Here is a 22,785-nt window from a genome sequence, read left to right on the forward strand (position 1 = left end):
ATTTATTTTATTGTATCTTTGTATTTATTCACAGACTATATCAAAAATTCGTCGGAAAAAAGATAACAAACGGCCCTTCGTCTCGGTATTAGGACTATTCAATAAAACTGCAAAGGGTTTTTTACTGTGAACGCTCAGAAAATCATCTTTGGTTATAATCCGCTTTATTCCCTCCAACACGCTTTCATCCTAAGCATTGTGTTATGTCCACATCTTATTATGGCGCAGTAAATGATATTTATTTTATGAAATTTAAAAGTACAGTAGATTCAAGACGGGATTATAATTATTTTATTAATTGTTTAGAAGACTTGCAGTTGTTATTGAACTACAAATCTCAAAGTGGATGGATGAACTCGCCCTGTTACCCGTTGAAACTGATGGAGTGCCGCGTCGCCTCGCCTGCCTGTTTCAGCTAAGAATAAAATCAATGAACACGCCCATTACCGAATTATGCAAATTATTGCAATAATTACAAAAAATACATCATGATTATTACAAATTTCTGCTGCTCGTCGCTTTTTTACTGGTGGTAGGATCTCTTGTGAGTCCGCGCGGGTGGGTACCACCACCCTGCTTATTTCTGCCGTGTAGCAGTAATGCGTTTCGGTTTGAAGGGTGGGGCAGTCGCTGTAACTATACTGAGATCTTAGAACTTATATCTCAAGGTGGGTGACGCATTTACGTTGTGGACGTCTATGGGCTCCAGTAACCACTTAACACCAGGTGGGCTGTAAGCTCGTCCAACCATCTAAGCAATAAAAAAAAATTTAAAAAAATAGGGATTTTTGCCAAACTCATTTGATAAAAGACATGGCATGGTATTATGAAAAACTATAGCGGAGTTTTCATTATAGACCCGCATATTGTCCCTACGTTTCAAAATAATGATTTGGCAACCACTGTGCACAAACGTAGCGATTGTATGTGGCGGTAAACATGAGCTCTGTTACAGAAGCGGGCGGTGGTGGTGAAATGATAAATAGAGTAGATAGGGATGACCCTGTAATACTAACAACGAAATCAAAAGAGTTGCACTAAACCTAGATATAGTGTGACTTCCCCCGAGGTCGAAGCTTTGCCGTTGTGTAGCATAAGGTTTTAACCAGACGTTAAGTACTGCTTCGCTCTAATGACGACTCCAAGCATTTTGGCTTTACCTCCCCTGTGATTCCGATAAAGACCCAAAATTTCAAGGGGGCTCTCCTTGAAATTTCGACCCGAGAATTTCGACACTCGGAATTTCACAGCGATACTCCGCAAAATGGCGGCACTATGACTGATCCGTCCTTTGTGGTAACTTTTATACATGATAACAAGATAATCAAATTAATTATGATTTAGTATAATTTAAAGTTGAATATGCATTCTGCTTATGCAGCTCAACTAAGAACTGATTAGTCACATAACGACCATGACTACCGTCGCGGTAAAAAGTACTAAAGTTAGCAAATCTAATTTTATAACTTTTGGATAGATATTACCTATTATATATCGTACAAACATATAAAGAGACTGTCGTTATCCATCACTGCGAAAATTCGGATCTCAAAAGTTTACCTAGTATTTCATTTACGTTTGAAAACGCCTCTACATCCAAGGCAAAACTTTCGGTTCATTTCATTGAGAGAAAGGGATATCTGCCCTTACGTAAGCGGCGGAGGCAATCACTGGAATATCTCTCAGAGTATATTGGCTTAATCTAGTTTCTGCCAATATTTTTACGTTCCGTTGTTTTTTTCAAGAGGCGGACTTAAGGTAACCAAAGCATTGTTATTTGATGTATTGTGATGAACGAGGGAGTTCGATCTCTGACAGGCTTATGAAGGCTCCATTAAGCTTTTCCTATGCATTTTTTTTCATTCTACCATTTCTGCACCAAGTTGAAGTACTTTTGAATATGATACTTGCGGGACAAAAGTGAAAGCGTCTTATTGCCGTAATGTCTAATAAAAGAAAATTTGCAATCTCGCACTTTTGTTTTTATTTACTTTGTTATTACCGTCACTGTTAGTACCAATTAAGTTCCAAAGTTGTCGCGGCCTAAAGGCTATGTGCCCAGTGCATTCGTATCGGGCGATGCATCTGCCCCGGTGTTCAAATCCCGCAGGCAACTACCAAAATTCATCAAACACGTGTTCACGAATGCCTCGAACTTGAAGTAATAACATAGTGTAAGCTGCAAATATTATAATTGCGTAATTAATTACTGGTGGTAAGGCATCTGATGACTGCAGGGTATGTACCACCATCCTGCGTCTTTCTGGCGTGAAGCAGTAACGCGTTTCGGTTTGGAGGGCAGGGTAGCTGTTGTACTGTTAAAAGTAAGACCTTAGAACCCATGTATCAAGGCGGGTGGCGGTATTCACGTTGTGGTCTTTATGATGGTGAGTCATGAGCTTGTTCCTAGCCAACATGAAAAAAAAACAATGGTTGAAAGATCAAAAATATTTCCCGCCTTCCCAGTGTCCTTTAATAGAAAAGGTATCCTGGCACGTTAGGCCCATTACGGATAGATTACACACATCCGAGCCGGGGGTCACGTTTAATTGGGTTCCACGCATAACCATTACGTACGGAATTATATTCCGTTACGGTGGGCATTACTCGAGACCTTATTTAAGGATACATTTATTAATTACAAATGTTATATGTTAAGGGTTGTCCGGGTGTTGAAGGTTGTAGGGGGATGAAATAAAACTCGAATTAGACTGACTTTTATTATGAAATTAATGCCTTTGTACACTTATGGGTTATATTTGTTTCTGTTATAGTAGTTACCTATTGCACTCTACGAGTAGACGAGCTTACGGTCCATTTGGTGTTAATTGGGCATTGGGCTCCAAAAGCATCATAACGCGAATACCCCCACTCATCTATAGATATAAGTTTCATTTATTTTATGTGGGTTTCATTTTATTACACAATTTTATTTCTTAAACGTGGAAGTCATTTGTAATAAATACTAGTTTAAAAAAACTAACAAAATACGCTTTTATAGAAAACCAACTAAAATATAGAAAATAAATTTTAATAAATTTGAATTAAATATTGAATTGTCATCGGTCCATAATACGTATACCAAATTTCGAGTTAATCCGACGTTTTGAAGGGGGTCAAAATCATGTTCAAAGATTTCGTTACATACTAACATACATACGTCTGAAGCTAATAAAAGTATTAAAATTGATCCCTACTTGATTCGAACATCGGCATAGTTGCTTCGCTGAGTACTCTAGGCATCTTATCCTTTAGGCCATGAGTTCAAGAATTTCATTCTAGTCTAAGCGTTTGTCCTTATTCCAATGCAACTGCTTCTTGATACCAGCTGAACTGAACTCGACTACCTGTCTTATTTACACAGTTTTAAGTGGACAATAACTAGTTTAATAGTATAGATAGTAAAAATATATTCTTGTCTAGTAAATTTAAATATCCTATTTTATAACTATGAAATTACAAAATTCAAGGTAGCGTCGTTGCGCGTTTATTACTAACGTTAGATAAGAACATGGTTCCCCGTAGATAACACGTTATTGTTGCCGATATAAATCTGCTAACGACTAATCACTAAATAATGCAGTTTGTTAGTTTTATTTACAGATAAAAAGATTACATACTTTGTGTGTTATATTCCTTTGATGTTGTACGTGTTTCGTAATAATTATTAATTTGTATTCGTAACTTTATTAATTCTCAGATTTATCATAATACACTACACTCACTCGCATACTTTTTCAGGTCCTCCGCACGCATAGCATATACCAGCGGTCGGGGAACCGGGGTAAATTACCCCAAATGGGGTAAATTGAAATTTTGAGGGAGTAAAAATGAAACTTTTGTGAGTAAAAAGTATATATTGAAAAGAAACTTCTTTAGAATCGTTAAATTTTTAGTTATTGTTTTCTTTTCAAAATTATCATGGGGGCTATAAATAATATGAAAGATGCGAAAAGAAGCGATTTCGTTTTTTTTTTTGTTCTTCGCCATGGGGTAATATCACCTTACACAAAAATATTTTGGGGTAATAATTAAAAAAGTTCCCCGACCGCTGGCATATACGATTGATGAGCGTAGGTAGTGTATAGTTAAGTTGAATGCTGCGCGGATGATATGTGCCTAGTCAGGTCATAAGTATTGTCACACAGTAATAACTTTTCTTTTAGAATGCTGGCCACAAAAAAGTTTATTGAATTCGAATTTCGAATTGTTCATGAAAATAAAAATGTATACTTTTAGAATTTTACTCATTTTTAAATATGGAGTGGACGCTTACAGAAGACCGTGTTGCAGTTATTGCGTTGCATCGTTGCGGTTACGCGCCAATTCAAATTTTTAACATACTGAAAAATTTGAATATAACCAAAAGATTCGTTTGTCGTACCATCAAACGATACAATGAAGACTCTAGTGTAGATGACAGGTCAAGAAGTGGTCGCCCTCGGTCTGTTAGGACTCCAGCAGTGATAAAAGCTGTGAAGGCGCGAATTCAAAGAAATCCCAAACGTAAGCAGAAACTGTTGGCCCTTCAGATGGGGTTAAGCAGAACCACGGTGAAAAGGGTGTTAAATGAAGACTTAGGGCTTCGGGAATATCGTAAAAAACAGGACATCGTTTGAATGCTCGTCTAATGGACCTGAGAATGAAGAGATGCCGCGCTTTGTTGAAGCGGTACGCGGGAAAAAAAATTCGGGCAATTCTTTTTTCGGATGAAAAAATTTTTACCGTAGAAGAGAGCTACAACAAACAAAATGATAAGGTGCACACAGTAGTGAAGAAGCGAGCAACCGTATTCCGCGTGTCCAACGAGGTCATTTTCCATCCTCGCTCATGGTATGGTTGGGAGTTTCTTATTGGGGCTTAACAGAGGTACATTTTTGTGAGAAAGGTGTAAAAACGAATGCAGTTGTGTATCAAAATACAGTCCTGACGAACCTTGTGGAACCTGTTTCTCATACCATGTTCAATAACAGGCACTGGGTTTTCCAACAAGATTCGGCGCCAGCTCATAGAGCGAAGAGCACACAAGACTGGCTGGCGGCGCGTGAAATCGACTTCATCCGGCACGAAGACTGGCCCTCCTCCAGTCCAGATTTGAATCCGTTAGATTACAAGATATGGCAACACTTGGAAGAAAAGGCGTGCTCAAAGCCTCATCCCAATTTGGAGTCACTCAAGACATCCTTGATTAAGGCAGCCGTCGATATTGACATGGACCTCGTTCGTGCTGCGATAGACGACTGGCCGCGCAGATTGAAGGCCTGTATTCAAAATCACGGAGGTCATTTTGAATAAACTTTAGTGTCATAAGAATCTATGTTTTGTTAAGTTCATTTTGGTATATGAATGGTTACATAATGAATAAACTTGATTCAATTATTTCACATTAAACATGTGACAGAATTTATGACCTGACTAGGTATATGCGGCGGTGGTATCCCCCTGAGTGCGCATTTTGTGGATAGTGCAATAAAGTTACAACTGATAAACTGATAATGCAAAATTAAATTCGTTCGATAGACGAATCGATTTCCTTTGAAATTATTTGTTTTGGTTAAACATTCAATGTATTGTCACGTCGGTAACAGAGATTGACACTTAATGACGATGCAAAACTATAAAATGATTATCTTTTCCCGCCTATTGAAAAACGTTGTTAAAAGACGACATAAATCTTAACGGATTTACATTATTTATTCGAAATAGTTACCAACAAAACACTTACATATACGCACTTATTTAATTACATATTCCTAATATTGATTCATAATAATAAATGTTGCAATACACAGTATTCTTTGTAAAGGATGCGAAAACATAGTATCATAGTAAAACATAGTAAGAGAACATGGATGCTAATTAAACTTGATAATAAAAGACAAGACAGAAACGTGTAAACATAGATATGAATCAAATAGTTGTGCTTAATAGTGTAACGAGATCATATTATTCGCTGATGACACCATTTTTTTGTTTAAAATACGGCAAATGAATAATATTCAGTGACGATGTGGAAGATACTATCTCCCACGCTTAATTGAATTTTAACTAGGAGTATATAAATGATGACACTACAGTACTAAATTTTAATGTCAAACAATTCTATACAAATGGTTATATGCGGAGATACTTTCTCGACGGGCCCATGCCGTCTTGGTATAACTACGGCTATCTAAATGCAGCGCCGGCTCACACATGCAACGCAGCAAAACTACTAATTTCTGCAGCATATACAGGAAAAAGTATGCTAAAGTCCGCACGGGTAGGTACCACCACCCTGCCTATTTCTGCCGTGAAGCAGTAATGCGTTTCGGTTTGAAGGGTGGGGCAGCCGTTGTAACTATAATTGAGACCTTAGAACTTATATCTCAAGGTGGGTGGCGCATTTACGTAGTAGATGTCTATGGGCTCTCCAGTAACCACTTAACAGCAGGTGGGCTGTGAGCTCGTCCACTCATCTAAGCAATAAAAAAAAAAAAAAAAAAAAATAAACAAAGACACGGACCTATTCGTTTATTACATTTTACGTTTTATGACATTTGTATTGTATATTTGTGGGGTAGTGCGATTTGTAATACGCACCTCAGACTTATCCGGGGATATTCGGCAAGTGGTACGTACTCATAACGTCATTAAAGTGAATCAAAAGATTTTTCTATTCTCCACTAAGTAGTTGACCTGGCAGACTTCGTAGTGCCTCAATATATAAATAAAAGACCTAACCTTTTGTATAAAATAAACTTGAAACAAACAAAAGGAATCCGTCCTACGGGAGACACATCAAAGTTTATTTAATGTTGTTTTTATTTAATTCCGAGTATTTTCATATTTATCGACCTTTTAAATCTTCTCTGGACTTCCACAAATAATTCAAGACCAAAATTACCCAAATCGGTCCAGCCGTTCTCGAGTTTTAGAGAGACTAACGAACAGCAATTCATTTTTACTAGAGGTCCCGCAGTAGTCGAAATTCAACTATAATTAATTGGAATTGTAAGTTTGTACACTATTATGACTGTATTTTATACTTCTATAATCACAAATTTCGCCAAGACTACACTATAAAAAATATTAACAAAGACAAACAATATTTAATCTATTCTCAATTTGACCACAGACGTCAAGAACAAAAGTTTGACAATAAATAGTATGCATGCGTGTGTGCGTCAAATACATGGTATGTAGTGTGTGTAATGTTTTCTTTATTGATTTAATGTACATATCTTTTATGCATTATTTTAAAAAAAAATTAACATTGTGCACTTCTTCTCTGTATTCTCTGTAAGTGTGGAAAAATTCATACTCCTCCGTCCGCGCAATTTTCGTAAAAAGGGATACAAAGCTTTTGCTTCACGTATTAATATATAGATATATTATATATATATAGATAGAAGATAGATTACCGATAGTACTTTTTAAGGAATAGTTTTGGTCCGTAGCTCAATTTAATTCACCGTTAACAAATTATTGTGTTGGCAATTACAGTAAAAATTAACAATTTTTCATTTGTTTACAATGTTCTTGTTCATTGGCGGTTAAATTAAAACATTCACAGCAATACGACCGGCTAATGGACACGGCCGCGTCGGTGAGACCACGTCATGCAATAACCTCAAACTATATATCGATTTTTAAATGTGTGGTTTTGTTTTCTTTGCCATAACTACAGCTGAATTTTATTTCTTATTAAGCAAACATCATTAACTGTTTCGGTGCCAAACTTTACGTTATTATTTACATATGTAAAACGCGTGGTCTGTATCGATACGTACTCCTAACATGACTAGCTATTCACTCGTGAAGTTTTTTTTTTTTATTACCGCTTGTTTGTAAACGATCACCATCATTTGGTTGTCAGTAATACAAGGAGCAAAACAGGCAGCTATCTACTGCTAAGGACTCTACAAAACAAGTTTGAATAAGAACACGTCTTAGAGTTCTTGGAAAGCAGCACGGACTTCATTCCAAAGCCGGATGGTACGTACCAAAAAAAAGATCTAAAACAGCACTGGGGATGAACGTAACGGTTCTAGATAATATTGATAAACACTGTTCGAGCTCAGAACTCAGGTCGGGCGGAACTATAGTAAAATGGAGACGAAGGAACCTTCTCGAATAATTCTGCGAAGCACTCCTCATCATACAAGACACGGAGAGAACCAAATCTCAAACGATCAGCGAGACTGAAATGTATGTATGAGCTGGCAATGTATGAAATCAAACCGACATACATAATCAACTTACGTAATTACAGGTGTTGCAAGGATGTCGTGAACTGCATATCATTCGATCTTCAATAGTGTTCATTTAAATACGACTGAAATTTCGACCTCATGTCTCCAAATGAGAGAAGTCATGCTTTGTGATGTCTAAGGACTCCAGTAACCGCTTAACTTTAATGAAAAAGAAAGTCGATAATGCGTGCAATGAACGATTTCTACTTTTTCTAGTATATTCTAGCGACTTTTTATGCAGAAATGGCAAGATTATAATCGCATTTCGTCACAGTTGGAGAGTTCGAAATAAATAAAAACAAATAGGTCTGTAGGTATGTCCATAATATTTTAATTTAATTCTAGTTTGTTTTAGGTATATCAGGATTAAGAATGTTAAATTCATAAAACGTAGAAAATGACGATTTTGATGGAATAATGAATGCTTCTAAATGAGTTCTTCTGTTTTCTTATTAACTACTATCAATCGACGATTTATTATCAATCAAAATATTCTTGGATAATCTTGAAACAGGATTTCGTTATAATGGAATGAGATGGATCAGGAGATGATCGGAATCTGTGGAAAGGAACACCAGAAGAATATTAGAAGTATCAAACAGTTTCTTTAAAAAAAAACATTAAGCATACAAGCATCTCTCTCGAAGGTGATCCACTGTCGACCATGGACAACGGCGATACGAACTTATCGCTGTCACCTTCTTTCGGGTTATAGTGACGTACCTACGTTTTTAAATTGTCATTACTCGTTGGGAACGTGTCTCATAGAGCCTCCAACATCCTAATCAGTAAACAAATGAAACTAATCAATGGGACACTGATGTCTCGTGCATAAAGTTACTAGACAAACAGTAATACGTGTGCAAATAGTTGCATTATAGGTAGTATTTCTGCGAGGAAACAATTAGTTATATGTAAGCGAGCGCCGGTTGCAAAATATCAAAACAAACCCGCCGGTACACATTGTAGTAACAACACGATCGATAACAACATTCAAAACAAATTTTACATTTGGTTTAAACCACAGATTTGTGTATAAATTGTATAATCACAATACCTAAATCATTATAAAATCAATAACAACACAGAATATGAATACAACTTAAAAGAGATCATACATTGTCTAAGTGAATCCGTCCAATACTCATGTTTTGTAATGCTGGTGATGGGCTGCTTATATTGGTTACGTTGTCGACTTACCAAGTGCAGGACGGTGTTCACCACTTCCCTGTTGGTAACCTGTCCGACTTCAATCAAACCGATAAGAACTGCAAATTTCAGACTATCGTTCGTCGTCATGCGAACCACTTCTTCTGGTCTTTTTATGTCACTAAAAGGCGGTGATTTTAAGTCCGCCATGATTAAATTTGTCACAATTCACTGATACACAAAATTATAATCCACTCACGATCATAAAATTCAGAAAAACATTAGTTTTCCAGCTCACATGATAACACACCGAAGTCGCATTCTGCCATCTTGAAATGTAGCAATGCTGCCATGTTGTGTATTTCAAAAACTTCCAAGTAAAACATGAAGTGGTAGCATTTTGAGTTACTCAGTTTTGTTGATATTCATTGTAATTTTATGTGAATATGTTCTCGAAAACTATTTCTGTAGCATTATTATCATCTCGCCCATAAAACTTTTAAAGTATTAGGCATTAAAATGGCACTTAGGTTATATTACCGTATAATCATTAAAAAACGTGAACTTTTCAATTATTTTATTTCGTAATTTTAATTATGTGCAGTGAAACAAAACATGCTTGATTTTAGAGACATAGCTTTCCTAGACATTCCAGATGAATTTAAATAGTACACACACAGTAATAGTAAAGGACATCGGGCACCTTTGTATGGGACACTTACCTACAGCGAACAAAAATGAAATTAGGTCTGGTGGATAGGCAATTGAATCTAGTTTACAATGGTATAGGTCCCATATCTGTGAGCCGTGGGAATAAGGAGAAACTGGACATTAAAAAAATATATTTTTTTTTTACTTTTTTGTGCAATAATTCAAGAGGAAAAAAGGAATAAAAAAAACATGTTTTTCTCTTTACTTTTATTCTGCCGCATCCAAATCTACAAGAGTTTCGTCTAAAAACGCCGCAGGTGCGTGAAATTCTTCTTGATATATAGCCCAAGATAAAAAGTATACCACACTGGCGATGTGCGCGCAACTCCCTACAGTGCGGCGGCCGTGTATACAGGAACAGTAATACCCTTCGAGGCTTTGTCTTCCTTGCAATGCCGGATTTATTAGTATATATGTATAATAGCGTTTTGCTCTTATGTGACGAGACTGTATTCTGCCTCGTATTAATATTTTATTTTCTACCAACTCTCTGCGATGGTATAATTCCATTATATACACTCCGTTTGGCCGCATGTGTTCATGGCAATAAGATTTGGCCAATTTCAAATGGTATATTCCCAAGGTAAATAAAAATAGCTCGTCGTAAGTTAATTGTGGAAAATCTCTTAATTCGGGATTGTTTGCCTCTATCGGCGTGAATGCAACTCTTTGCCTTTTTTTTTTTTTTTTTTTTTTTTTATTGCTTAGGTGGATGGACGAGCTCACAGCCCACCTGGTGTTAAGTGGTTACTGGAGCCCATAGACATGTACAACGTAAATGCGCCACCCACCTCGAGATAAGTTGTAAGGTCTCAGTATAGTCACAACGGCTACCCCACCCTTCGAACCGAAACGCATTACTGCTTCACGGCGGAAATAGGCGGGGTGGTGGTACCTACCCGTGCGGACTCACAAGAGGTCCTACCACCAGTGATAAAAGTTTGATAAAAAATTGCCTGTTTAAGTTGTTTCGAATCACGTAATCAGCCAATTCATTTTCTCTATTTATATTCTCATTTATTATATTTATAAACTCTGCGGCATTATTTCTTGTAATAATAGTACTGCATAGTCATGATATCTTTCTAAAAACATTTGTGTAAGACGATGTCTTCTACGACGTAGAACAGATCGCTCACACGACACACAACTATTTCGTCGTTCCATTTCACAGCCAAATCCAACACGAAGGCAAACAAAATTCAGTAAACAAGCAGTAGGTAATTAGTAGACTCAGAACACAATGGGAACACAGTAAAACACAGATCGCTACGACGGATGACGAAGGACTGCGTTGTAGTAAGATAAGCTAGCTACCTGCGCGAGCGCAACCAAACCTGTTTTACGACAATGGGCGAGAAAGAGAACGCAACATGCACACCCACTTATCGGATATCAGTCAGGTTGACTTTACGAAAATACCACGGAGTGATATTTTAACTTACTGAGCGGTCATATTTAGTAATTAGGACAAATAGTCAACTTAAAATATGAATTTCATTTTACTTTTATTTCCATTTTCCCATTGTTATGAATTAAAATAACCACATAATATTAAATATGATTGGAAGCACTATGATTTAAAAGTGTTTTGGTTTATGTTCGCGACTTTAAAAAAAGCGGGTAAAAAACGCCCAATGATCTTTGATTATGCATAACCAATAAGTCTAACCACCCTAGCTTAGTTTCTAGAAAGTATTAAAATCAGTTTAGTTAATATACAGTCTACCTCTTTGTGTGCAATCATTTCGTGCTGGTAATTCTTACTACAAATTCAAAGACGGCAACATAACACAATGTTGTCAATTTTTATCTTTTTCGATTTAAACAAAAAGTTATCAACTCCATATTACAACGTATTTAATTTAAACTATTGTAACTAAACTTATTAAAAACAAAACGTCCTAAAGATTAATTCGCATGATATTATGTCAACTAATTTTGCTGATATTTAAACAATTTAATGAACAATTATTTGAACTAGCTTTTCGCGAGGCCATGTTGGTAGCTTTGAAGAGTGAAGTAACTTACTTTAACTTCATGTTGCACATATCCATTCGTTCATTCAAACTCAATGTTGACTGATTATTATTCATTCAATCCGCCAGTCAACACGTAAACATGGCGGCGATCGATGTTGAGCCAACTAAAGTGAGTTTTAAGTGATACTTTTTGAAATAAATGGGTGTTCAATTCAAGATTAAATAGTATACAATTTATAAATATCATGTTCATTGTTGTTTATCCGCGCTTTGCGCAACTACTGTGTTAAATATCAAATTCGCGACATGGGCGTTACTAGTTGAACTTCATTAAATCGAATAACATACATTGCTATATCAAATTACCAAAGCACAAATAATTCTGTAATTACTACATAATCATTCAATGTACATCAGGCAATCACTTTCAAATTCTGTAAGCCTAGTACTTGTTATAATATAGCTGAATCCGCATTGTTTCCTTCAGGCGGAACCTACCCTACGCACCTTGAAACTTTCGGGACATGTTGGCTTCGACAGTCTACCTGACCAGCTGGTCAGTAAAAGCATACAGAATGGTTTCGTCTTCAATATCCTGTGTATAGGTACGTATAGTTGTGATGATTCATGTTATTCGTTACGATGGGTGTTACTCACACAAAAGCACTTCTTATCCGCTTAGGTATTCCGTGTATTTGTAAGTTCAATATGCTTAGGTCATAAAATGTAACAGAATGAGCTTTCGTCTGATAATTAACAGACATTTGGATTTGATCAAGCTAAGGAAGAATGTAAAGTTAACAATATATATTAAATAATATGTTTATTTTAATAGTACCTGTGTAAGAGGAAAGTATTATAATTTAATATGTTTATTTTAACAGTACCTGTGTAAGAAAAAAGTATCATAAAGTCGTAACACTCAATGCAATATTAAGAATCATTTTTTTGACTTATGATTTGAGTGTTTGAAAAAACTCATAATTTTAGGTAATTTTAACATTATCTTCCACTCAATTTAAACCTACTTTTTAATACCCATAGGTGAAACTGGCCTTGGTAAATCAACTTTAATGGATTCTCTGTTCAATACCAACTTTGAATCATCTCCGAGTCCTCATAACTTACCTACTGTTAAGTTGAAGGCTCACACTTATGAGCTGGAGGAGAGCAATGTCAGGCTGAAGGTAAAAAAAACTCAATTATTTGCTTTCATTTATGTAATTGACTCTAAAAATCAAAATCCAGTTTATTGACCTGCATAAGTAGGCACCAATACCATCTGCCTTAGTGCTGTTGGGAGGTAGTTGTCTGTTTTTGTCCAAAGGTGGGACAGTCATTACACAATCTAATTGAAATATAGACAAATATGAGAATGATTTTTAGAACAAAATTTGTAGAAATTTACATCAATATTTGTAAGCAAAGAGAATTGCATACATAAATATGATTTGTATGAGATTGTGTTTTTGCTCTAAATCTAGATAGTCAAGTTGTATTTAGGGACTCAATAGCTATCTTCTGAGGCCTAATACATTTTTTTAGATGTCATCATTAGAGGAGTATTATAGTATTATAATATTGTGAAAATTTACTGGAATTCCATGACAGAAGATAAAGATCAATAAATGTTTCGATACTATTAATTAATATACTATTGACCATTTACAGTTAACAATCTGTGACACTGTCGGTTACGGTGACCAAGTGAATAAAGAAGACAGTTTCAAAGCGGTGGTGGATTACATTGATGCACAGTTCGAGGCCTATCTCCAGGAGGAGCTCAAGATCAAGCGTTCACTGTCCAGTTATCATGACAGCAGACTGCATGTCTGTCTGTACTTCATCTGTCCAACAGGTAAGCTGATGCATTAATATCCATGAATACTTGGAAAGCTTCAAGAATTGTTTCTTAAAATATTCCTTACCGTTTATATTAGTGTCTTTGGTGCTGAGCATTGTAGTTTTAGAATTGTATATTATATTATAAAATGTTGAATTCGTTTATTTGTGTGAAGGAAACCATTATGAGGCCAGAGATTAGAGACAAACATACCCAGGAACTGTTATGTAGGCCAATGTTACTTGACCATAAATCAGTTAGAACAATTTAGATTATGTATGTATATATGCTGTCTGCTCCAGCAAATGTTCAGTCAACCCCAGTTTTGATAATTGCTTGTCATTTTTTTTACACAATACCTACTGTGCCAGTGCAAAAGATCACCAACTTTAATAGATATCCCTATTAAATCACATTTTCAATACAATAATAATATTCAAATTGGTTAGTAAAACATTTTTATGGATGGCCGATAGTTGCATCAGCTTCTGTTTATATAATAAATCCGTTGAGAAATAACTTTGACGCGCGCACGTGTACTGGTGGCTTCACTAGCCTCGTGCCCCGGTTTACTAAGCTCCCTGGAGCCCGAGCTAACGGGAAGCGCGATCTACTTAACGTTTGCTACTTTCTATATTCCAAATGGGTAGCTCACGTATCGCCTTAACGCGAGTGGGTCACCCGCCGCGCCGACCCACAGCGCGGACTTTTTTTTCTTTTTTTATTGCTTAGCTGGGTGGACGAGCTCACAGCCCACCTGGTGTTAAGTAGTTATTGGAGCCCATAGACATCTACAACGTAAATGCGCCACCCACCTTGAGATATAAGTTCTAAGGTCTCAGTATAGGCCTGTCTTCAGAACTTACGGAAATTTATGTAATTTTGTGCGTTTGATTGTTTCCTCCCGTCGTCCCACCCGCGAAATCTCGAGGGGTACAATTCATTCATCACATGTAACATATCCTGTTATATTATTAAATTTCTTTGTGAACTGTCAACTGGTATGTTTAACATTCCTTAGCGAGTGATAAACATTTGTCTTAATTAGTGTACACAAACACCAACAAGTGTATCGTAAACATTTGTCGTGGCTGCTCAAGTGTAAATTATTATTCTGACATAATAAAAACAAAAATATTTTACCACAATATCAAAATCAATGTGCCCCCAGTTTGATTAACCCTTTGACTGCCATTTTTTTTTTATTGCTTATATTGTTGGACGAGCTCACAGCCCACCTGGTGTTAAGTGGTTACTGGAGCCCATAGACGTCTACAACGTAAATGCGCCACCCACCTTGAGATATAAGTTCTTCTTCTTCTTCTTCGTCGCTTTCTTCATTGCTGAAGGTCGTGTCCCTGAAACTCGACCGTTGCCTGTCTCGTGAACTGTTTCCATCTCATCCGGTCCTCAGTTATAAGTTCTAAGGTATCTGTATAGTTACAACGGCTGCCCCACCCTTCAAACCGAAACGCATTACTGGTTCACGGCAGAAATAAGCAGGGTGGTGATACCTATCCGCGCGGACTCACAAGAGGTCCTACCACCAGTAAAATGCCATGAAAAAAGATCTCTACCTAATCGCTGGTAGCCTGAGAGGCTATTACAGCTACGCGCTGACGGGTAGGTGAGTTCACGGGCTCAACCTCAGAGAATTTGCTACTCTGGCTCTAGCAAGAGCAGTGCTTCGCAAAATCTAACAACGGATTCAGAATCGCGAGAAACTCCCACTGAGTTTCTCATCCTACCTACCGCGATCGGTCAATATGACCGGTAGAGAAAATATTTTACAGTTGTCTCAAAATAAGATATTTTCTAGTTATCTCAGAGTTGATTTTAATTAAACAGAGTAGACATCAATATTATTGAGTGAGGCAAGTACGGCACTTCTAAAGCGTTTCATAAGCAATTTGCAATATGCAATTTTCATACAATTGCTTATTTGGAGTGCTCTGAGGAATTGTTTGAGATGATACCATCATCTCGTTTTTACCATCGTACCGCCCGCCACCAGAGTAGTGTCTATGGGTTCTAGTGTCTATAGGTGACCGCATGGCGCACTGAAGTAATTATGTCGATTTCAGTAACTAAAGCATAATATAACGCTCGGTGGAGCAGGAGCTAGGGGTCTTGGGCATGACGTTGGAGGAGCTAGAACAGACTGCCCAAGACCGATATAAATGGAAAAATTTGATTCGAGCCCTACACCCCAGCAGAGGGTAATAGGAAAGCATGATGATGAAAGCATAACATACAAGTATTCACAAATAAATATGTACACAATGACATGTTGGAAATTATGATATCTTGAAAAGATATTGTAGTGACCATTGCAGGACAGTATTCAGACAAATGAATTTCCAAATATTCAAAGAGAAATATTAAATTTGTTCTTTATCAGGTCATGGTTTGAAGTCCATTGATTTGGTGTGTATGAAGAAACTCGATACCAAAGTGAACATCATACCGATCATCGCTAAGGCTGACACCATCTCCAAGACTGAGCTGCAGAGGTTCAAGGTTTGTATATTGACCGCAGCACTTGATGTCATCTGAAGGGACTACACAACCTGCTATACTACTCATTACTGTTCATATGTTTCTATTTATACGGTCTTTCTCAAGAGATCTGGTCTTATGCATAAAGAAATGGTCAGAAGAATGAATAAAAAAACAGAACGAAAAATAATAAGAAAAATGATGCTTAATTTTTTCAAATTGCACTAATTATCAAGTCTTCTATTCGAATTATAGTTCATAACATGTAATAATGATGAGGAAATGATTTAATTTTTAATATAATAAAATAATTATTTACCTATTGTAGAGAAATTTAAAAAAAAACTTTTTTTTTTATTGCTTAGATGGGCGGACGTGCTCTCAGCTCACCTGGAGATAAGTGGCTACTAGAGCCCAAAGACACCACAACGTAAATGCGCCACCCACCTTGAGATATAGGTTCTAAGGTCTCACTCAGTATAGTTAGAACGGCTGCCCCACCCTTCAAACCGAAACGCATTACTGCTTCACGGCAGAAATAGGTAGGGTGGTGGCACCTACCCGCGCGGACTCACAAGAGGTCTTACCACCAGTGCTATTTCTCTACAACCTACATAACCGAGTTTCTCAATAAATCACTGGAGACCACACCCGAAGTGGTTGGCGGCGTCACTCACTCGTACCGAACACTTGCAGTCCAAAATAATGCAAGAGCTGCAGTCGAACGGCGTGGAGATCTACCAGTTCCCGGTGGACGACGAGTCCGTGTCCGAGGTCAACGGCTCCATGAACTCGCACCTGCCCTTCGCCGTCGTCGGCAGCACCGACTTCGTGAAGATCGGCAACAAGACCGTGCGCGCGCGCCAGTACCCCTGGGGCACCGTGCAAGGTACGCAGCACTACCCACAGCCACAGCCCGCTGAGCTTCTCGCCGGATCTTCTCAGTGGGTCGCGTATCCGATCCGGTGGTAGATTCTGCGAAGCACTGCTCTTGTTAGGGTCAGTGTCAGCAACACTCCGGTTTGAGCCCCGTGAGCTCACCTACTAGTTAAGGTTACGCTGAAATAGCCTCTCAAGGCTATCAGCTTAGGCAGGAAAAAAATGGGAACCTTTCCAAATCCAACACAAATTCCCAATGATTTTTCTTAGGGTAATACCAATAAAATTGAGATTCGAATAGTTCCGGAGGCTTAAATTTTATATATGATGAATTATTATATACAGTTCATTATAAAATATGCACAAAAGCTGGTTTTTCGACAGGGTCGGCACTATTTAGTTGTTAGGTAAGCACTTTAGGTAATTCATTTTTTAATAATCTTAATGAGTTACAAAACTTTGATGACTAAGTTAAACTATTTAATATTCTTAAACACTAAATAAAAGTTGTTTTCAGTTCAACAAAGTTAAATTTAACAACTCAATTTGTCCCTATTCTAACTCTAGTCACTATTCCCCTCAATCTGCTGTACTGTTAGATTTCAATTGAACAAGTTGTAGATATTTCAAGTGGTGCTTGTTTGGTTGCAGTGGAGAGCGAGTCCCACTGCGACTTCGTGAAGCTGCGCGAGATGCTGATCCGCACCAACATGGAGGACATGCGCGACAAGACGCACGCGCGCCACTACGAGCTGTACCGCCGCGCGCGCCTGCAGCAGATGGGCTTCGGAGACGTCGACCGCGACAACAAGCCCGTGCGTCACCCCTGCTCCTACCTAACCTGACAGCCTTGAGAGGCTATATCAGCGTAACCTTAACTAGTAGGTGAGCTCACGGGGCTCAAACCGGACGACGCTGCTAACACGAACTCTAGCAAGAGCCGTGCTTTGCAGAATCTACCACCGGATCGGAAACGCGGCCCACTGAGAAGATCCGGCGAGAAACTCAGTGGGCTGTGTCTATGGGTTAATTTGCTCGTCGAGCCTTTCGTCGCAAGCGACGGGTTCGACGAGAACGATGGTCGGTGCTTGAGGTATCTAAAAGCACCGTTAGTAGATCAGGAGGATCCGAAATGACGTGTTTGGGATGACGTCGACTGCTTTCCATTCTGTCCGCAGGATCGGGAATGTAATTACCTGCGGCCACGATGAGAGGGTTTTCATGTCGTGCCGCTTTATCGAAATGACTCCCCTCCTAACTTCCCACCCGCCCCCTCCGCCCGCCGCACCCACGCAGCATCCCGCTACACGTTGCCTTGTTGTGCAGGTGTCGTTCCAACAAACGTACGAGCAGAAGCGCAGCGCCCACCTCGCCGAGATGCAGCAGAAGGAGGACGAGATGCGCCAGATGTTCGTGCAGCGGGTCAAGGAGAAGGAGGCTGAACTCAAAGAGGCCGAGAAGGAGGTAAACTTTTCATTGATTTTTCACTGATAGTGTAAAAGTTGTATATTAGTGTACATTAGTGGACTACGGCTCCGTGTGCACTGGGTGGCGGCCGTGCGATCCGTTTGAGCTATCGGTTACATCAAGAGGTGGTTCTTATTGTCGCTGAGGAGCTTGACAATGGCATCAAGTATTTTTTTTTAATTTTTTTGTAAAGTATAAACCTCCAAGTAAAATATAAAAAGTTATTGACCTGTGTTAACAAGGCATATTAAAAACGAGGAATTTCCAGTTGCACGCGAAGTTCGACAAGCTGAAGAAGGACCACACGGACGAGAAGAAGCGGCTGGAGGAGCTCCGCAAGAAGATCGAGGACGACGCCGTCGAGTTCAGCCGCCGCAAGCAGCTCGCCGCGCAGCCGCACCACACGCTCACCCTCGGCAAGAACAAGAAGAAGTAGCCCGCGGCTCAATCTCACCGGTCACTCCGGCGGCTCGGCTACTGAATGAATAATTAATTTAAATGTATTTCAAGTTAAAACTCGCGTCTAAATATACATTCGACGCTTGAGAGGCAAACGTGACTAGGCGACAATGCGTGAACTTTACAGTAGACTAATTTAAAGTTGAAATACCTGAAAAAAAATGTATTTTAACGAATCTAGCTGTAGGATTGAAATGATTTTAATAGACCTAGAAATATTCTTTTTTGTGCATCGAATATGGTTATTGCCTATCATTTATATACAAAGCAGTTATTGTCGCTTAGTCACGTTTGCCTTTCACGATGTGTTGGTCGAATGGAGCCGCCGGACGCGCACGCGTCATATGAATGTAAAATTTTTATATTTCGCATCTTTTCTGATCACAAAACGTATTTATTATTCGGTCTAGACTCGACTATGAATCTGTATCGGTGTCTCTTGGCACAGACTTTAATACGTTTACTTTCCGAACTTAGTAAATAAATATTAGTTTTTAAGTTTAAAAGAATATATTTGTAAAATAATATGGAATGTTTGAAAATAGTATTGCTTGAAGAATGTTTCTAAACTACCAAAGTATATATAAGTATAAGTATGCGTTGAAATTATTGTAAATGTATCCAAATAAGTTCTCCTGTTTGCTAAACGTATTTTCCTAAAACCCGGAAATGAATATACAGTATTGTTCGTTCACGTGTTGTCGTGTCGGGGCGCGGCGTGTCCGGTTCGATAGGAATCGTGATCAAATTTTTATGCCAAATAAGGATTGTTTAACAAAATTAAGATTTTACTCCTTAACTGCCCTGATTGCGTGTAGTATATTTATGTTCTAAAGTTTCATTTTTCGATGAATAATCGAATTAATAAAGTTCTCATTTCCTTACATTTATAAACTTTTCGCCTTTTGTTGAACATCTATATATCAGCACAACGTTACTATTTAGTTAACTAAAATTAGAGTTAGTTACAGTTAACTGACTCCTCAATGTTGATATTGTTGGTTAACTACTATAAAGTCCAACACGTAAACAAATGTGTGAGACGGTGTTTAAGAGAATTCATGACTAAGCTACTCCCACTTTCTACTTTAAATTAGAATGACTATTGTCGCACAAAACATTCCGACTCGAGCAGCCGAACGAGGCGGAGCTCTCGGTTGTATCTTTGTACACTTTAAAGGTAATAAATAGAATTCATTGGAAAAGTAAGTCTTATTGTCACTATGAAAGGCAATGACAACAGCGAATAGAATGACGTCATTTGCCGACGTCATCATTTGCGCCGATATCAGTTGCTGACGTCATAACTTTAAAAACAACGTGAAGTCAGTTACTCCCTCACATATGTTCCTCTTCGTTCGTCGCCCCAGGCGGGAGCCGCTAGCAGGTGTGCTCATGATCAGTCTGAAACTAGTCTACTCACGAATATTCACTATTGCAAAACAGTCGGGAAAGTGTTCAACAGACCATTTTACATCTGACGTGTTTTTTTATAATAGGTTATCGTAAAAAAAAGAAAATTACAGTTTTCACACACAACTTATTACATAATTTATTATTTAATCAATAAAAGAGCTCTGCCAGCGACCGCTCGTACCGACATCTGCACACTTCACATTGTGGACGTCCGCAACAGCTGGAGGTGTCGCTTCAACTTGATACAATACGTCAGTTAGTGTTCCATTGCGGAGTAGAACTGGACCAAATGAGAACTGGTTGTTCCCGTGCAGTTACGTACTCATTCCTATTATTTACTGTACTTTTTATATTATTTAATATGATTTTGTATTACCGAATGTGGTAAATAAAATAATTTAAAATAATTTTGTTTTATTTTATTTAAATTACCCTCTCCGTTGAAACTAGCGCAGAAAATAATTAGAAAATTGGATTTTTTTAAATTGTTTAGTGAGGCTAAGATTGGCCGAGCTAGGGATCGCCCGACGCGGCGGCCCGTCGTTACGTCATTAGTGCTCGGGGTCGGTCCCCGCCCCCGACGTGTGGCGGGGACCGACAAAGTAATGCTATATGAGACCGACAGCAAAAAATTGTTTACTTGCAACGTAACTTAATAATAATAATAATAATTTATTTATTAACCTTGAAAATATTTACACAACAGTTTGCTAAAAACTCTCCACACTAGGCACTGCCTGTCTCGTGGAGAGTTTTTTACAGGAGTATCTTAAAACTAGTATTAACGGTTAATAGTTATTAATATAGGTACTAGGACTGTAATAGGTACTGCCCAAAACAAGTCATTTCGGATCCTCCCGATCCACTAACGGTGCTTTTAGGTACCCCAAGCACCGGTCATCGTTCTCGTCGAACTCGTGGCTTGCGACGAAGGACTCGACGTGCGAATTAACCCACAGACATTTTTTTTGGTACATAATCCATAGGCAGCCCACTGGTTAAGGTTTTTCTGAAATAGCCTCCCGAGCTTAGGTAGGAAAAAAAAGGTACTTGAACAATTCTAATTGCCATGTTTACAGGTTTTATTGAATACTCTGTGGCGTAACTCCATGTTTCTGTGTTGACGGAGTGGCCGTGTCCGTCACGTAGCCCTTGCCTGCCTAGTGCCTGCTGGTATTTAGGGGTCGGAGGCGACGCATCGCACGGCGCCAGCTCGAGGCTCTCCTCCCGTTGTAGTCCGTGCACCGCGTTATACTCGGTGTAGCAATACACGAGCATGCTCGTATAGCTGCAGTCATCATTTCAAATACTTTTAAATAAAATTTACCTGTTAAGCCTACCGACAATTTTTGTATACATATTTCTGTATTGCCTACATGGGTGGACCTGCTGTTAAGTAGTTACCGGAACCCATAGGCATCTACAACGTAAACTCCGCCCCACCCACCTTGAGTGATGAGCTCTAAGGTCTCAGTATACTTACAACGGCTACCCCACCCTTCAAACTGAAACTCATCACAGCTTCACGGCAGAAATAGGCGGGGTGGTGGTACCTACCCGTGCGGACTCACAAGAGGTCCTACCACCAGTAAAAAGGTAGGTAGGATAAGCCCACCGAGTTTCTCGTCGGATCTTCTCAGTGGGTCGCGATTCCGAATCCGGTGGTAGATTTTGTGAAGCTCTTCTCTTGCTAAAGCCAATGTCAGCAAATTCTCTCAGGTTGAGCCCGTGAGCTGTCCTACACGTCCGGGCGTGACTAGAATAGCCTCTTAGGCTACCAGCGAATAGGTAGGGAAAAAAGGTAGGACACGCAATACTTTTTTCTTGGAAAACAAAAAAAATAACTAGTAGAAGTAGTAAAAGGTGAAGGTGTAATACTTTCTGATAACAGTTTTATAAAGTTTAAAAATGTGTAAGTTTTACAATAGTTTGAAAACCGTCAATTTGACCAAGGCTGGTACCCGTACACTAAATAAAAAATTTGCTGTAGTATTATTTTCCAAAAACGTGACGTGACGTGCGATAATCCTATGGAACCAAAAACGTATTTGACACTTTATTGTTGATTCAGTTCTATAGCCCAAGGGCCCGCGACGGCCAGACCTTCGTTATTTTATAAAAGCTGAAAGTTTCTCTGTGTACATCT

General features: G+C 38.5%; 2 protein-coding genes across 5 annotated transcripts in view; one reads left to right on the top strand and one right to left on the bottom strand.

The window, feature by feature from the left end:
• The window catches only part of LOC101744498 (neurobeachin), a 573,788-nt gene extending 564,045 nt beyond the window's left edge, over positions 1-9,743 (bottom strand). For all 4 annotated transcript variants that reach the window (XM_062672222.1, XM_062672221.1, XM_062672220.1 and 1 more), the window contains exon 1: positions 9,435-9,743. In XM_062672222.1, the coding sequence (XP_062528206.1) occupies positions 9,435-9,593 (159 nt within the window). In that variant the 5' untranslated portion in view covers positions 9,594-9,743. The remainder of the gene's footprint in view (positions 1-9,434) is intronic.
• A 1,989-nt stretch (positions 9,744-11,732) lies between these two features.
• On the top strand, positions 11,733-21,046 carry LOC101740267 (septin-2). The gene is made up of 9 exons (XM_004923766.4): positions 11,733-12,245; positions 12,564-12,681; positions 13,121-13,263; positions 13,748-13,934; positions 16,321-16,439; positions 17,115-17,307; positions 17,949-18,112; positions 18,624-18,761; positions 19,033-21,046. Exons 1-9 carry the CDS (start codon positions 12,216-12,218, stop codon positions 19,198-19,200), a joined length of 1,260 nt encoding a protein of 419 aa, XP_004923823.1. The 5' UTR covers positions 11,733-12,215; the 3' UTR covers positions 19,201-21,046.
• Positions 21,047-22,785: the final 1,739 nt, after the last annotated feature.

Source organism: Bombyx mori, chromosome 14, assembly GCF_030269925.1.
Source record: "Bombyx mori chromosome 14, ASM3026992v2".
Classification (NCBI taxonomy): domain Eukaryota; kingdom Metazoa; phylum Arthropoda; class Insecta; order Lepidoptera; family Bombycidae; genus Bombyx; species Bombyx mori.

Bases quoted from the DNA above. Each gene is read 5' to 3' on its own strand.
- LOC101740267 (XM_004923766.4), top strand. From the start codon at position 12,216: ATGGCGGCGATCGATGTTGAGCCAACTAAA. The intron at 16,440-17,114 runs GTTTGTATATTG...GAACACTTGCAG, and splicing joins CTGAGCTGCAGAGGTTCAAG to TCCAAAATAATGCAAGAGCT. The intron at 18,113-18,623 runs GTGCGTCACCCC...CTTGTTGTGCAG, and splicing joins TCGACCGCGACAACAAGCCC to GTGTCGTTCCAACAAACGTA.